Below are 18,069 nucleotides of genomic sequence, written 5' to 3'. Positions count from 1 at the left end.
AATCAAGCCCTATTAGGGAAGTGGTTATGGAGGTTTGGACAAGAAGGAACCTGTCTTTGGTGGAGGGTTGTCGCCACTAAATATGAAGAGGGTCAAGGGGGGTGGAATACTAAAGTATGTAGAAAGGGCCACGGGTGTGGTCTTTGGTGTGGTACTAATGAAGGTTGTGAGAGATTCTCCAAACATTTGGCCCTAGTGTGGGTGACGGCTCTCGTATTCTTTTTTGGCATGATAGGTGGATTGGGGATACTTCACTTAAAATGTTCTACCCTCAGCTATATGCGTGTTCAAATGACAAGGAAGCTTGCATTTCTAATGTATTGCGTCAACGGAAGGGTGGAAATGATAGTTATTGGAATTTGAGATTTTATAGGGACTTTCACAAGAGAGAATTAGAAGTTGCCTTCTCTTTCCTCAATTTCATTCAAACTCGGATTCCTAGGGGTGCTGGGTGTGACAATTCCCATTGGTGTCTTAATGGGAATGACAAGTTTGATATTAGGTTCTCTAATCTCACCTGTCTTTGACTCTCTTTCTATTTTCTTTTTCCTTTCCCTTTGCTTGGTCAAATTTAGCCTTCGATGGGACTTCTTTCTCCTATCCGTTCCTTTCTCATTTTCTTTATACAGGTTAATGGCTAGATTTGGGTTTGGCCGACATTTTGTGGTGGATCCACTGCGGTTGAGTTAAGGCCATTAGGTTTTTTGGGTTTCTTTACAAAGAAGAAGTTTTTCCTTTTGGTTTTCTTGGCTACCAAGCACTAATAAGATGAGACTTTGATGGGCTTTTTCTTTCGATTTCCTTGGCTATCAAACACGGAATAGAGAAGATTCATATGGCTTTTCCTTTAGATTTTCTCAACTAACCAAACACAGTCATTAATAATTTTCTTTTTTTTCTTTTAATTTTGTTTTAAGAAAAAAAAAATCCTAAGAAAAAAAAAATCCTAAGAAAATCATTATTTGTTGGAAATTCAAAGACAAAGGGGAAAAAAAAAAAATCATTGTGAAAAAAGAAAGGAGCATCAATTGTTTGTGAGTTGTCTATCTTTTATCTCAAAAAAAGTGTTTGTGGTAGGAGTGTGCAAAATATTCGCTTGACCCGTCAACCCGTCCAACCCGCAATTGACCTGCCCGCCTTGTGTGAGTCATTAAGTTAGGTGGTTTGGGTTGGGCGGGTTAGATCCCCAAAATAATGAATTGGGTTGGGTAACAGATTGAAAATTTGTCTACCTGTTACAACCCAACCCGCCTGCTTAATTAATCATAAATTTGTCTACCTGCTACAACTCAAATTGTTCAATTGTATATTTTGTATTTAAATTTAATCGATTCACTTAATCAATTTTTACAGCTAAGCAGTAATAAATTCCTTAAACAAAATATAAAAAGTCAATATTGAAACCCTAAACTCACTTCAATCATATATTACATTCTGTACTTAGCCTTCACCTTCAACCGCTTCCTCTCTCCCACCCCACCCTTTCTTCTTGATGTTTTGTCTTTTTCTTCCTTAACCTTTTTGAAAAAATTGAGGTCATTTAGTTTCTAATAATAGAGTTAATTATACTGTTGTGCACGTGTAATATTCTTAGTGGTTCTTATAGTTTGTAATACAGTAAGTTTATGCACCAAAGTTGGTTATCCTTGTATGTAAGTATATATATACTCTATAGAAATATTGGTCTTTACCTGCCTAATCCAATTTGCACACACCTCTATTTTGTGGGTTGGAGAGAGAGAGTGAGGAAATAGTGTGTAACACCACTTGTGATTAGGGATTAAGTTGGATAGTTTTGAAATGTCCTGAACCTCCTTGGCATTAGCCCAAACCTCCTAGATAGTGTATTTTACCTTTTTATTTATTTATTTTTTGAATGTAACTTGGTCCAATTTGGGGTGTGGTCATGAATGTTTCAGGATTTAAGTTTAAAAGGTGTGGGTAATTGTAGAGAGCTGTTACTTCATGCAGAAATGGCTAAACAAAGATGAAACCTAGGCAGTTAAGGCCTGTTTGGATTGAGGGAGGAAGGAGGAGAATAGAGTAAAGTTGATTAAAAATAGGCTAATTTTGAGCTAATTTCACTCTACTCTACTCTTCTCTCTCCCTCAATCCAAACGAGCCATTAGTTGGGCCAATTGGATTAAGATTATCATCAAACCCCCAGTTCCCCCATTATGTTTATGTTATGATTACTTGTGAATATTGCAATACGTGTGGTAAGAAATATAGTCTACAGTAGTTGAAAGATGCATTGAAGAAGACTGCCATACGAATAAACCTCTGTACATAACTTCTAAAACTAGGAACATTAGCAGTCATCGTCATCAGAGTAGTTGCCATCACTATCAGGTTCATATATCTGATATTCTTCATCACTTGAATTAGCGCCATTTATATTATTATCACCTGCTTCTGTGGATGGAAAACTATCAAAAAGCTCCTGCAAATGGGTTCTCGATATGTTCTCCATGTTTAGATCTAGGCAATGTATAGGAAAGCCAATGGTGACAACAAATCTAAACAAATTTCCACAACAGTTTGCACCGATTGGTCTCAATAATTTTTCTTGGCAAGGTAGGGCAGCGTTATCTTCATGGATTCTTTATAAATGTGAAAATTCTTCTAGCATCTCCACTGTTGCATTGCAATAGAATTTTCTTTTTGGCATGGTACTACTATGTCAAATTGAAATTTTGTTTAGTTGATTTTTTTTTTTTAATTTTTTAATTTTTTTTTTCCAAGGTACGTAAAACATGACTGAGGGCTGAATTATTAATTCTTGCGCCAAAAATAGAGGCTTAAACAAAAGAACATTATCGAAATGGTAAAAAAGGATACATGATTGTGTCTGCAAAGATATTTCACCGTCCTTTTCAGCCTAGAAACAAGAAAGCATTGATAAACACCAAAATAAAACACAAACAAAGGCACGTAAGAAATTAAGACAACATTGATTATATATGTATAGAAAATCCAGCAAAATGTAAATTCAGTTAATAGAGAAGTCAGTACCAGATCAAGTGCCTCATATCCATCCAATTCATCTTCAGCATTGTCAACTTCATCCTCCTCATCATCTTCAACATTATTGGGTTCCCCGTTATCTTCATAGCCCGTAGGTTCTACATCATTAAATTTAATTAGTACTTTCAAGTCACAAAATTAAATGAGTGTGCAAGAAAATATAGATTCTTGCAATCTCTCTCTCTCATACGTTCAAAATTGGAGAGTTACAAAAACCACAGGAACCACAGTAAACTAATAGGAGTTTAAAAAGTATTGACAACCATTTGGAATATCAGAATTATGTGGAAAATACTATGATAGGAAATTAGGGAATGAACCCTAATATTAGTTCAGCAATGTTTCAGTGTAAGAGAATAAGATCATAAGCAGATATGAGGTGACGAAGAAGACAGAAGAGAAGGTAGGGTAAAGGGGTGAAGTAATATACATGCTATGGAAAAAAGCATATATATGGAATAACAAAGAAAGCATCACTATACAACTGATATTTCAACACAACAATTCCACGCAGACAGAAACATGGGATAACTTTCCATTATTTGCCTATAATAAAGCAATGATCCATGTGTACAGGACTTATGCTTGTAAAGATTATTATTATTATTGATTTTAAATTGGTAAAAAAAATAGTTTATAATAAAAGTTATAATTTAAACAATTCTCATAATATTGACAAGATTTCAACAAAATTTACCAAGGAGGATGGGACTAAGTAAAAGATAAACTAATAGATATCTGTGCTTTAGATGTCAGACTGACAGGACTGTTTATTTGTTATTGTAGTTCATTGATTTGATGCACTTTTTCAGCCATTTGTGAATAGTATAGAGAGTGGAATGATGAAAAAGAACATCGACAATTTAAAAATAGTTTCTCCAATTATCAGGTGATAAACCTTCTCACCATAATAATTCTGCTGTATATTCTGTTGATCAAACTGATACTACAATGTTCACATTTGGAGTTCAGAAACCTACCGTTTAACTTATTTGCCGTCTATCTCAAGGTGTCCATGGGTAATCTGAATTTTTGGTATTTTTTTTTTTGATAAGTAAGAATGTTATATATACGAATGGCTACTCTATGCATGAAAAAACATAGAGCAAACCCAGAAAATACAAGAAGAAAAACTGAAAAAACAAAAAATAAAACCAAACAACAAAATAATTACAAAAGAGAGAGAGAGCTAAGAAAGAATTTTTGGTATTTCTTACCCAACAATCATAAAGTGTGGATTGAAGTCAAATGAGTTATAGATGTCTTTTTAACGTGATCTGGCTTCCTGCACATTTGGAATTTCTTTTTTCTTTTTTTTATTTTCTTTTTTTGTGGGGGGAGGGGGGGTTGTTCAGGGCAGGATTGCATGTCTTGATTTGGGATCTTTTCTCATCCTTTTTAGCACTCTTTCCAAACTCATAGTTTATGATAGACTTGAGTTTGAGATGGACATTAGACAAATTAATATAGGGTATGCTTAAATTTTGTGGGGATTACCCTATTACCTGTTGAGCACATATTATTGCTCTAGTAAAATGGGCATTTGCCCTTATGCCTAATAAGGATGACTTCACATTATAATCATTATAACCAAACAAAAATTAAATAGTTGAAGAGTCCTTGAGTTTAGTCAGCGTGTGGTACCTGTATTGGCTTGTTGGTGCTCTTCATGAAGCTTTAAGGCATCTTTGTTGCATTCCTTCTTTAACTTTTCAAACTTTTCAGAAGCAGCTTTAAGTAAGTTTTCTGCACCAGCTTGGGGGAAGACTGATAAAAACCTCACCTTAACACGTTGTCTTAAGCAATCAAGCATGTGCTCTGAGAACCATCCTGCTCCAAACTGCAGATGTAAATAATAAGTTAAACATGATCCAACTAAAACCGAGTATATAGCTTGCACATTCAAATACTTTAGGCATACATTAAAACGAAAAGATACCAGGATTACTATCACTAAATTAACTGTATGGAAGTAAGACAAAATTTTATAATTCAATTTGATAATTTTTCACCAAAATATTTAGGACTTGTGCTAAAAAAAAGTCAGTATCTCTAACCAACTTATTCCATGACAGAAACACAGAATTTCTTACAGGAAACACTGTTACTAGATATACTAAGTTATGTCCATGGCATTTTAAATGAAAAATCCAGCAAGTTGCTTTAAAAAACCCTGGAAGCAACAGAAACAGGTAATAATTCTTGCCACTATACGCTTTAGGTCAAATTAAACCTTGCAAAATCAAGCATCATATTTATAATATACTCAGCCTATCTGTTTCATATTTAAAATATACACAAATCCAAAGAACCAAGCCAGCAGCCTCTACCTCTATCCCAATTCCCACCTTCAAAAACAGTTTTGTAATTCCCTGTAACTTAGGCATCTTATTAAGTTTGTGGCAAAGATATGGATTATGATTATAAGCATTATTATTAAGGGGTTTTGCAATTAGCATTGGCCAGACATGACGTGTCACAATGTTGTTAAAAGCACCAAGCACACTTTAGCACTAAGACCTTTTTAGAACCTAAGCACAAAGTATAAAACAGAAGAGCACATCTAATTGAAGTAAAGCGCACATTGTTAAATATAAAGTAGAATGAAGTCTCATAAAAGATTATTAAATCAAAAAAGTTTTAAATAATTAAAACAGTAGCATATATAGCTTATTAGCTCAAACAGTTGGAGAATTTCAGAATTGTGCAATTGCACAAATCTTGTAGGCTTTAAATAATATATAGGCTATTTCAAAGTCTTAAAAGTTCTACACAGTAAATTTGGAGAGAATTATTTACGCAGAGTATGACAATCAAATAATTATATTAAATTTAAACAAGACGCTGATCATGGACTTTGCAAAATAAAATAGACAGTCCATAGGCAGGGTAGCAATGATCAAATACACCCAGAAAATACACCCAGAAAAAATCAATAACACTAAAACAGGCAAAGTAGTGACTTTTATTTATCAAGCATAGTATTTTCTGTGTGTGAGTGTGTTGACTAATTTTTGACACCAATCTGGCCTTTCTTTTTTTTTTGCTTAATTTTGTTGCCCATGTTTATGTGTTTATAGATTTTTTTTTTTAATTGGATTGAGTTGCTTTTATAATTAATGTAATCCTAGTGCAAACAAAATGTAGTTTTTTGATTGATTGAAACAAAGCATTGTACGGGAGTCCCAGTAACTAGTAAAATTTAGAGGAGCATGATGAAGATAATGAAAGAATCTCAGCTTGATAATCTTGTCAAAAAACATGCTTTCCATTTCTTTGGACCTATAATTGGAGCCAAAGTATCAACCCTGCTTAAGCCAACATGGGTAGCGGTTAGCAAAAGCATAATGAATTCCTTGAGCAATAAGTCAGTAACCACCACTCCCTAGTCCGAAATACACTAGACAGGGTGTAGTTTTCACCTTAAGTGGTTGCTAATGAACCCACAAGACTAAAATTCTCTGGCTATATATATCAGAACTTTTATCCATCAACTTCTAGTCTTAGGGCACATAATAAAGGCTTCATTCTATGGATTTCAGAAAAATAAGGATCATAATATTTAAAGTTTTACTACCCTTCAACAATCAATTTTCAAGTATAATGTTAATTTATTACTTATCAAAAAAAAAGAAATAATGTCAATTTATTTATCCATAAGCATCAACACAAAATTTTTTTAAAATAAATATTTATAGAAGTAAAATTTCATTAAAAAAGCAAAAAGGGTGTCATCCATGTACACATGAAGTCAGTGTTGTTAAAAGCACACTTAAGCGCAAAGTGTAGAGCCGTTGGGGCTTTTTCCCTCTAAAGCAAAGCGCCCTCACAAAAGCGCACATTAAGCGCGTTTTTTGAGCTTTTTTATTAAGCGCAAAGCACGGTTTTTTGAGCTTTTTGTAATTTTTTTTTTTTTAAAATTCCTGATTTGATTTTTAGCCATTAGATATAAATATGTCTGATATAAGCCATTGATTTAATATATAAAAACTACTAATGTGGTGTGCTACCATACACCTAAGCCTATCTCTTTAGATATTTTTTAACTTTTAACCACAACCACACAAACAAACACTAAATCAGGCACTCACAAAGATAAGATTACTTAACATTCTAGTACTTTTTAGCCTTTGCCTTCTTGGTTCTATACTTCTATTCTGATTCAACCATGTTTTGTAATCATGACCATCAAATATCATGGTTGCATATATTTTGTAAAGCACAAAAATATTATATAAATGTTATATAAATTACATAAAATATTTTATTGTAATTTATATGATTAATTGATCACTTGATTGTTGTATTGATCATTAATAATTTTTTTTTACTTTATTAATTTTTTTTTTAAATGTGCGCTTCACATCGATTAGGCATGCGCTTGCGCTTTGCTCCTAGGCTCTAGGAGGCCTTTGCGCTTAAGTGCGCTCAGTGCTTTTAACAACACTGCATGAAGTGTACAACAGATAAACCAAAATTAAAGGCTAAATGAAGCCTTACACTTAAGCATAATGGTGTGGACACCAAATTAGACTCACTAATGCTAATCGATTTTGTTGGACCTGATTAATCACGATTAATGCTGATTGACACAGATTGATGTTATTAGCGAGATTTGATTTTTACTTGAATTTTATCTAAATTTATGATGTAATCTCATTTTGACTTGAATTTCTTTCCATATTTGATGCAATTTTGGAGACTCTTTAAAGGGCCTAGAGTTCCTTATTGTAAGCAATTGATCATGAATTCATAAAATTGGGTTGGGAGATTTCGTCCCGTGATTGGTTCAGATTCCAAGCAAGCCCAGGTGCTGATTCTTGGGTTCATATCATGCCTAGTGCTGATTTCAAACCCCTCCCACATTAGATAGATGGTATGGATTTGATGCAACCAGCAGAGAGTTAAAGGAAAAACATGACTAAAAAATATTCAAAATTTGGCTTATTTTTTATGTTGGGCCTTCTTGGCACCTTTCATGAAACTCACTGTGCAAGTTGTCTGTGTTGAAGGCTTCCTTATCTCTTGTTGAATGTAATCATCAGCTAGTTCAAAAAACTGCAATGATGTATGGAGCTTGTAAGGAAAAACTCGAAATGCACATATGTCCTCCCATCTATGCTTCAACCTAGTCAAATGAATAACAACAAAAACAATCAGAGTAATTACTTCGTACAGTCACTCAACCTGCATAAAGTACGTTCTGTAATTCAATAAATATTTTATCACTTATCAAGAAAAAAATGATGAAGGAATCAGAATCTATAAATATGCTCTATTGTACTCCACAGCTGTTACAGTTCAATTTATGAGAAACTGGATAATCTAGTTCATTGAAGGCAAGGTTGCCAAGTTCTTTTTGCATTTTTCTTATTTTTATTCTTCTTCATCTCCTTTCATATCTGCATTTGTTCTCTGTTTCAATGATTTAAGCATATGGATATCTAGTTTTACTTCTTAACTACTATTTTACCAACTCAACCACCCATTGTTTGCCAAACAACCCTAAAATTAAGATTACCAAGTGAACCTTATATGAGCCCTACATTTACATCAAGCATGTATAAACAGAGTCCTAGATATCTATAATGAAGCATACAAAATCAACAAAATTAAAAAAGCATAACCCACTAACTCTTCATAAATAATTCTCAAAAATTCTTGCAAAAGAGTCATGAAAGTAAACTCCTTTGTCCCTAATAAGATGGATTTCTTAGTCTGCTCCTTCCTCTTAGTCAAATAATTTTCTTTCATAAGTAATAAATTTTTATTAAAAGAAGACTACATGTACATAATAACACACACAAAGAAGCCTAAAGAATTACAATGATTCTCTTACTCAAATAAATTGATACTCTATTACCTTCACTGTAGATATGCAAAATATTAACCTCCAAGTTATTATCACAAAATATTCTTTTACAATCCTGAATGATAATTACGATTTTACAAAGCTCCTTTGGTGTACCTTAAATGCTTTCAATAACAATTTTTGCACCAACTTCAATAAAGAAGCTTCTTATTTAGTCCTCCAACAAGCTAAGATTTATATATTTCTTTTTTTGATAAGTACTTAGATTTATATATTTCTTAAATCCATACGCTCTAAAAGCAGAACCAGGAGATCTCTAACCCAATTGACTTTTGCACATATAGGACGACTAGAAGAATCTATTAAAATTTTGATGCATAGATGCTAAATCACTCTCTTTAACCATCAAAATTTAGGTTTAGCCAACCCTCTATAAAAGAATGCCCTTTATATAATAATGTTCTTTTTTGCTCTCATAGCTCCATTAAAATTAGCACATATTTTTAGACATTTCCTCAAGGCTTTGTTTGAGTGGATAAATGCTTTGACTTTGTTTTCATTTAGTTCTTTGTACTTTCACTGCTTGATGTTGATGTACCTGTTGTACACATCCTGTGTACATGGGTTATGCCTATTTTCTTTTAATTAATGAAATATTTACTTGAAAAAAAAAAAAAAGTTATACCATACGGACTAGGGTTGATCCTATTAAAGTTAAAACAACAAAATAAATCATATTTGCAACTGTTTAGTGTCATTCAGATGTTATCTTTTAGAAAAGAATTCTTTACCAACTTCAAACAGTTAATAACACGATGAACACCTATTAACAATTAGGTCACCAACATGCTCAACTATTGGACACCTAAGGAAAACGGGATCTTGGTTTTCAATATTTCCCCAAGTATGTATAATAAATATTGTCTGTGTTCTTCCTCTTTATTTAACAAAATTTTACTAGGGAGTTTGGCTTTATAAGTAGTTCCTTTCCAGAGTTGCTGATGATTGACAGCATACTATAAAGTATCACACTGTGCAGGCCAATACACTATGAGAATGCAGCTTCAAAAAAGGATCAATTATCATATATCTTAATCATAGAAGTTTACACGAGAAATTATTAAATCCCCTCTCTCTCTCTTGCATCCACACAAAGGTAATCTGCAACATGGTAGATTTGGGTTTGTGGTATGGATATCAGGACAGTACACTTTTGTGCCCAATACACAAAGCAGTGGGGATAGGCTTGGTTTGCTACTTGGGGTCGCATGCTGTTGTGGTGAGCATTGGGGTGCTAATTTGGATTGCTTTAGGAACAACATATAATATGAAATTAAATTAAAAATTAGATTAGGTTTTGAAAAGAACTTACCCTTTGTCTGTAATAGCATCACAATAACTCCGCAATGGTTGTGGTACTCGAAAATCAATTCTTTGATATCTGCATAAAAAATACTAGGAAGATAAGCATCAAAGTAGTAAAGGTTCAAAATCATTCTAATTCTAATAAGGGTTTTGTTTAAAAACATGTATAGGTATATGTATGTACATATGCATGATATTTATGTTACTAGAATGAGAACAAGTGAAGGCATCACAAGTGAGTTTCTTATTATAATAAGTTTACATCAAGGATTAGCACTATGTCTATATTTCTTCACTGGATATGAATGAACTTACTGGATTGATTTAGGATGAAGTTTTGTGGTACCAAAATAAATAAATTATGTATATAATTTTTATAGATGATTTGATTTTAGTAGATAAAACTAGATGGGGAGTTAATGCCAAGTTAGAAATTTAGAGGAATGCTTTAGAATCTAAAGGCTTTAGTTAAATTAGCACATGGAGTGTGTAATTTTAGAAAAAGTAGAAACAAAAATTAACTGGTTGAAGGGTTGTAATATTTGATCATAAAAACGCTTAAAGGTAGTTATTTTGATATCTGGATTAATAATTCATAAGGAGGGAGAAATTGGCGAGCATGTAGATTATAGAAAAAGAGAATGGTGAATGAAGTAGAGAAGTAGGAGCATTGTGTGAGCATAAAATACCTATTAAGTTAAAGTAAAAATTTTGAAGGACTACTATAAGACCAGCTATGCTCTATGGTATTGAATACTGAACTATTTAGAAACAATATATTCATAAAATAAAAGTAGCTAAAACGAGAATATTAAACTTAATACGTGAAAGTATAAGGAAAGATAAAGACACAAGATGAAGAAATTCATTTAAAGATACTATTGGCTCTTATTGATGTAAAGATGAGAAAAAGTCACTTGACATGATTTGTCCATGCGCAAAGGAAATAATGCACCAATGAGAGAGAGAGAGATTTGATTCAAGTCAAGGGAACAAAAAGAGGTATACTAAAACCTAAAATATGACAAGATGTGACAAATGCGTTAAGTATTGATTAGAAATAGAAGTTCAGACATATTCAAGAATTCTCACATGCATGAACCAGGATCTTTGCGAGGATCGTATCCTTTTCTGATCCAAAACCTGAGAAATGGTCCGCTTGAAAAGTAGTATGCAATCCTAGACAGATGCCTGCAAGATCAGATAGTGCAAAGGCCACTGGCAAATATCAGATTTACCCAAGTTCCACAAAACATTCAAATAAAAAATAAGTTAACTACAAATGGGCAAGTTTTTGGGCAGAAACACACCTTCTAAACATCTCAATTGTAAAACTTAAGCCTTTATCAAGTAAACGTTCATTTAGTGATTCCTTGGGCCATATAGGGCGCTCGTCAAAGAGATTAGTAAGAAACATCTGCCACTCCCATTGATTTGAGCCTTGTGTTACATATTCCTCCCAATTTACTTTCTTAGGAATCTGTATGAATGTTAAGTGCAACATGGACAAAACAAATAACATTGTGCAATGCTCATTTTGAAATTTCTCATGTTTTATTCAGTAACAATTATACCTTTTACTGGTACTTCTCTTAACTGACAACAATACTAACAGAAAGAACTCACAGCATTGTAGATTATTAGATAAAATGGTAATGAAATTTTCTAAAACTGACTGCTAAGAGAACCACACAAGCCTTTAGTTTAAAAGTCAGCAACCTTGTTGGAGTGTTAAAATCATTGAAAGAAATGGATATCAGTCAACAGGGGCCTCACAAACATCTAGGAAGGATTGCCTCCAATATATAAACAATCTCAAACGCATCCACAACTGACAACAAAAAAAAAAAAAAAAGGAATGCATTTGACCACACATGAATAACATTATCACATCGCACAAAAAAACACTACATTCTTTGAAAGGGCCCAAAATAGATGTAGAACAGTGATGTGCATGACCTCTAAGCTTACAAAATTCTACTGTAGAAACTTTTTTTTTTTTTTTTAAAGGCAAACTTGCTTAAGACAAAAGAGTGCACAAGTTTCTTATCATCCAACTTATGCAGGCAGCATAAAAAAATAGTCCAACATAATAAAGAGTAATCATGTATCTAAATTTCCCACAAAATAATTAGTTAGTTACATCTTATGTCATCATTGATGTATTTGCCACATGAAACTTTGGGTTGGTCAAAATATCTTCTCACTTAATTTTCACTTATGCTTACAAAATATTTTCTGAGCTATGAGCTATCAACAACTTAAATGACATCAAAAAAGTTTAATTTACAGGGTAAAGGATAATAATAAAGATTTTCTAGTGAGACTGAGACTAAGTCACAAATGACAGAGTGAGCTTCCAAGAAACATAGATTAGTTAGGTTGGGTTCTACCCGATAACAGCTGAGTCTAATAAGAAGTTTCTATAAAGGTAAGCCTCAAAAATCCCAAGTAAATATTCTCATATGGAGCTTCATTTTTCCTTACAAAGGATTTTTTGTGTACTAATAATTATTATTATTATTTTTTAATTTTAGAATAGTTTTTTGGTCTTCCTCCACCCCCCCGACCCCCCTCCTCCCACCCAAAAAAAAAAAAACGCTTGGGATGCGCCTTTACCTGGCTTTAATGGAATATTATTTTAGGGGAGCTTAAAAGGATTTATGACTAGGCTTTGACTCCCTCAACACAACTAAGGTCTCTTTTTTATCATACTAAGGATGGTTGCATGATTATCTTCTATAAAAAATTATAACCATATTATATGCATATAGGTAGATCTGTATCCCATATTTGTCCTATATGGTTAATAAACCTAAGTCCTAACTAAATTTGCTAGTAGAAAAAAACATAACAATGAACTCTACAAGGATGATATCTAAAGTAAAGGTCTACATAGAAAATTAGTTTAATAGAAGTTACAGGAAGGATATCTTTTATGTTAAAATCAATTGCAAGAACTGGCTCCATATCCATCTGCACAGAACAAGATATATAAAAAAAGTGTCATTTTAACAGTTATACCCCCTTAAATATCTTCTAATACATACTATAAAGAGAGTTGAAAATTAGGCAAACTAAAATGATTCATAGGACATTTGGAATGAGACACAATACAAGTCCTAAACAACATAAAAATCTCTGGAGGAACAATTAAATTACATTCATATTTTAAATTGTAAAAACAAAAACAAGGCAGAAAGAAGTTATTTTTTTATATTTATTATTTATTATAAATTTTGATAGTTGGGAGAGGGGAAATTTGAATCCTGGACATTTCCGTGGAAACACCAGGAAGTGCCAGTTGAACTACAAGGCACTGGACAGGAAGAAAGAAGTGATATTAGCAACAATAAGGCCTAAAAGTGGGGACACAAGTGGGCTTGCCTAAAGCTTGGCAAACATTTATGATTTACCTAAGCTTGACCTGCAAATTAATGATATTAATAAGAGATCACACAGACCACCCAAGGCACAAAAATCTCTAGGAAACTACACTTGCCCATAGTAGAGGCAAAAAGTTGTTTGAGCTAGAGCAGAGGTAGATTAAATACGCTTTGATTCCTCAAACTTTTGTATCAGCGTATCAGGAGTATCTATGACACCTAAGTGACCGAATTTCAATTTCAAGTTGAATTTATTATATTAGAAGGTAAGAGAATCAATTAATAGAAGTTTATAATTTTATAGATGTTCATAATCATAAAATCAATTTTGGACTAGCTGGTGTATTAAATAAATAAAATTAATGCATAAATAATTGTCACTGTAGTCAACAAAGAAATTTCACCTTCCAACATTGTTCTGCAAATTCATCTTGTTTTGTTTTAGAACTCAGCGTGGGTGGCGGTCTTAACCTGAAACATAATTAGGCCAATAAAAACCAGTTCAAAAAATGAAAACAATCAACAAGTTAGTTGGAGGATTTTATTCTATGGAATTTTAGAGTATTTTTAAAATTCTAATGAAATTTAACCTCAAATACTCGGATTTGCATAAATGATGTGGAAAGAAAAAAAATTGTCCCAGAACATTTCAGGATCCCTCACTATCCTTGGGCAGGGGAAGCTTAGGTATCCTCAGAGATAAGTTGCATTACATTAATGCTTACCTATGTATTTTTTTCTGCAGTATGTGTTATATAAGTTTCTTTGTCTAAAACAAGAAAAGTGACATGGGCACCTTTAAAAAAAAAAAAAAAAGAATAACAAATCTTACACAAATTTCTTATGCCAAATACAAGAAAAGGATCGGATATAACCAGATAAGAAAATCCACAACATCTTACACTATATTCTCTGGCACATCCTTTGGCGAAAAAAGCGGGGGCAACAGAATCATCACATCCTCATGATCCACATCCATCAGTCCACCCTTATCTAAAAAAAAAGCGCACAAAAAGTTATAGATCAAGAAGCACTTTAATTTGTATGCTCTGTTATAATATTAGGCGTAGGTCAGCTCGGGCTCAACTTCCTATTGTAACATACTTTTTTTTTTTTTTTTGATAAGTTTCTATTGTAACATACTTGCACTTGTAATTACTAATACCTTTGACTACCCTAACTAACCCCAGCTAAATTAAGGGACTAAATAAATGCAGTTATTGACATAGAAAATATGCATTTTTCTCTTCTCTCAGTTTTATAGCATGTTCAAAGTGGTATAGATAATGAAACATATAGACTTCACCAAAATGTGGCTCCTCCACTTCTGCCCAATTTCTCTTTTTCCTTCGTGCAACATCTGCATGAATGGCCACAACATGCTGGTAGTCTACCATTCCTTCACACAAGCGTGCACACGACAATGTTAGAATACCACAGAAAACAGATGTAATACTGAAAAGAAAAATGTGAAAACTTTTAGGGACATAAATGAAAACAAGTCAAAATTAGAGGGCACGATTAGTAATTTAGCCTAAATTTCAAGTCCAAATTGTTAAATAATCCAACTTTCAGCAATTCAACAAAGCAGTAAATAATCCAAACTCTTACTAACAAAACAGATGTAATTCAAAGGAATGAAATGAAACAAAAAAAAAAAAAAAAAAAAAAAAAAAAAAAAAAAAAAAAAAAAAAAAAAAAAAAAAAACGAAACTTTAGGGATGAAAATGAAAACAGGTCAAAATTTGAGGCCATGATTAGTAATTTAGCCTAAATTTTAAGTCCAAATTGGTAAATAATCCATCTTTCAGCAATCCAACGAAGTAGTAAAACAGATGTAATTCAAAGGACTAAAATGAAACAAAAAACGAAACTTAAGGGATGAAAATGAAAACAGGACAAAATTAGAGGCCATGATTAGTAATTTAGCCTAAATTTCAAGTCCAAATTGGTAAATAATCCATCTTTCAGCAATTCAACGAAGTAGTAAAACAGATGTAATTCAAAGGACTAAAATGAAACAAAAAACGAAACTTTAGGGAAGTAAATGAAAACAAGTCAAAAGAATAGGGCATGATTAGTAATTTAGCCTAAATTTCAAGTCCAAATTGGTAAATAATCCAACTTTCAGCAATTCAATAAATAAATCATCCAGACGGTCATAATGAAACAGATGTAATACAAAGTACTGAAATGAAAAAAAGTGAAAACTTTAGGGACGTAAATGCAAACAAGTCAAAATTAGAGGGCATGATTAGTAAATTTAAAGTCCGAATTGAAAAAGGAGCTAAGTGCAAAACCTTCGAAGTGATAAGCCTGAGGGACTCGAGCGACAATGTCGGCGGCGAGTTCGGCATCGGAATTTTGTTCGATTGTTTGAGTTTTGGAGATTTTGAGAAGGAAATTGTTGTTACAGGGACGGAGCTCACCGAATGCCGGGTGCGAATACGGGTCGTCGGGTCGGAAACGGAGCTCCAGTTTGTTGGAAGGCGAAGTGCGTGCCTTGAGGAGGGCTTGGGCGCCTCCGAGAGAGTCGACGGCGCGGGAGGTGGAGGAAGGGTAGCCTGGATAGTGTACCGCGAATGCTTCGTTGCTTGGTAATTCGCCTGATACGGTACCGTTTTCTATCACTCCCATTATTTTCCCATGCAAAGTTTGAGCAAGAGTGAGGGGGGAGAGAGAGAGAGAGAGAGACTGAGAGGTTTGAATTGATGGGCCTTTTTTTTTCCAAATAATACTAGCTTTTTCTAAATTATATTTAGAGTAACCATATTTCATTTGTGTCCTAACATTTCAATTATATCAATTTAACTTCTAATAATTTAGTGCTATGTCAATTTAGTCAATGTCGTTATTTTTTGAATGGAAATTACTGATGTGAGAAATGATCAAAATAAAAAATTGGTTTATTGTCACATCAATAGAAACTAATTTTTTATTTTAGTCGTTTTTACATTAACAATTTTTATTTAAAAGATAATGGTAAAGACTAAATTGACATATCACTGAAAAGTTAGGGACCGAATTAATATAATTGAAATGTTAAGAACTAAATTGAAATATAGTGTAAAAAATAGGAACCAAATACATAGTTTACTCTTATATTTATTAGCAAGTTATATGAATTATGTATTTGTGTGTGTGTGTGTTTTTGCTTATTTTATATGCTAATTATGAGTCCACCTTAGTTTTTGTTTTGGTTTTATTTCAAATAATTTTATTTTTAGTTTTTTGAAAATAAGGTAGCTTTTAGCTTTTTGTCTCATTTTTGTAAATAAGTTGCTAGAAATAAACAATTCCCAAACAAAAACCTCTATAAACATGATTTCACCAAAATTAAGTTCTATGCAAGCCCACAAGTTTAGTAAACTCAAGTTTTTAATTCCATATCGGTCGTGCCACATCACTGGTTACTATTATTATGACATCAATTCCATGATAATTGTTCATTATCATCAGGTGTCCAAGACACTAATTAATTTTGGTATAGCTAGGGGATCGAATTCTATATCTTCTATTCAACGATAAGAGATTTTATGAGTTAAGCTAAGTAAAACCCACTAAAATTAAATTAATTACACTTTTCTCCCCTTAATTATTGAACTAACTTTAATTTCCCCTTAAATTATAAAATCAATCCACATCTCCCATGAATTATTGGAAATAAGCAAAACACATTAAGCGGGTGTAGTTGGATGAAAAAAGAAACTAAACATGCTTTAGCTCTAAGAGCTTTAACTAGATCCACCACCGAAATTTGGTTGCAAGGAGATTCCCTTGTTTGCAGCAAACTAATATATTGCTTTAGATGTAACTCAATATATGCAGGGTAATACACAGGGATTAAAGTTGGGGGATGAATATGGTAATTTAGCTTAGATATTTATGGATTTGTGTACAGTACTGCATACAGTACATTAGCACATGATACGAACATAAATACGTGTATATGATAATTCTGAGACAACAAACCATGAACTCAGAAATTCAACATAGGTGATACCACAATCGGACTCCTAACTTCATGCTTTCCATTTTCCTCAACCCAAACAAGGGCACCAAATTAAACTTCCCTCTTCTCATTCCCTCTATAACCTATGGTAATATTGTATGACTGCTTCTCATTCTTCGTTCCGAACACCAATACCTTTGGTGAGAGAGTAACTATAGAAACTTCTGGTGTTGTCATTTCAGCATTGTACAACTTGCATAACCCTTGCCAACATTCGTTACAGTTCTACGAAATCTTTTGGCCATCCATGTTATATAGTCACTATATAAAGCAATATAGCCGGTTTGGCATTCGGTCCAATTTGGTTTACTTTGGTTCATTTCGGTTCGCTCGGTTTGTTTCATTTTGGTCCAATTCAATCCATCTTGGTTTAGTTCATTTGAAGGTTGAATAAAGTTTTCAATCAAAATATATACAACTTTAAATTTTCTAATAAATATTGCATCATTAAGGTTTCAAATTCTATA

At 32.9% G+C, this 18,069-nt stretch overlaps 1 protein-coding gene across 1 annotated transcript; it reads right to left on the bottom strand.

Annotated features, from left to right (window-relative positions):
• Positions 1-2,149: 2,149 nt before the first annotated feature.
• Positions 2,150-16,333, bottom strand: LOC111984597 (uncharacterized). The gene is given in 14 exon segments (XM_065774971.1): positions 2,150-2,481; positions 2,842-2,881; positions 3,016-3,125; positions 4,672-4,867; positions 8,017-8,155; positions 10,212-10,294; positions 11,199-11,211; positions 11,279-11,395; positions 11,515-11,750; positions 13,127-13,180; positions 13,995-14,061; positions 14,493-14,583; positions 14,897-14,989; positions 15,891-16,333. Coding segments are annotated over 14 exon segments (1,746 nt in total). The 5' UTR covers positions 16,228-16,333; the 3' UTR covers positions 2,150-2,311.
• Between the last annotated feature and the right edge of the window lie 1,736 nt (positions 16,334-18,069).

The sequence above is a fragment of the Quercus suber genome, unplaced genomic scaffold (genome assembly GCF_002906115.3).
Source record: "Quercus suber isolate HL8 unplaced genomic scaffold, Cork oak 2.0 scaffold_102, whole genome shotgun sequence".
Classification (NCBI taxonomy): Eukaryota; Viridiplantae; Streptophyta; class Magnoliopsida; order Fagales; family Fagaceae; genus Quercus; species Quercus suber.
Note: the sequence above shows the minus strand (reverse complement) of the source record. Positions and strands in the feature narration are given on the sequence as shown.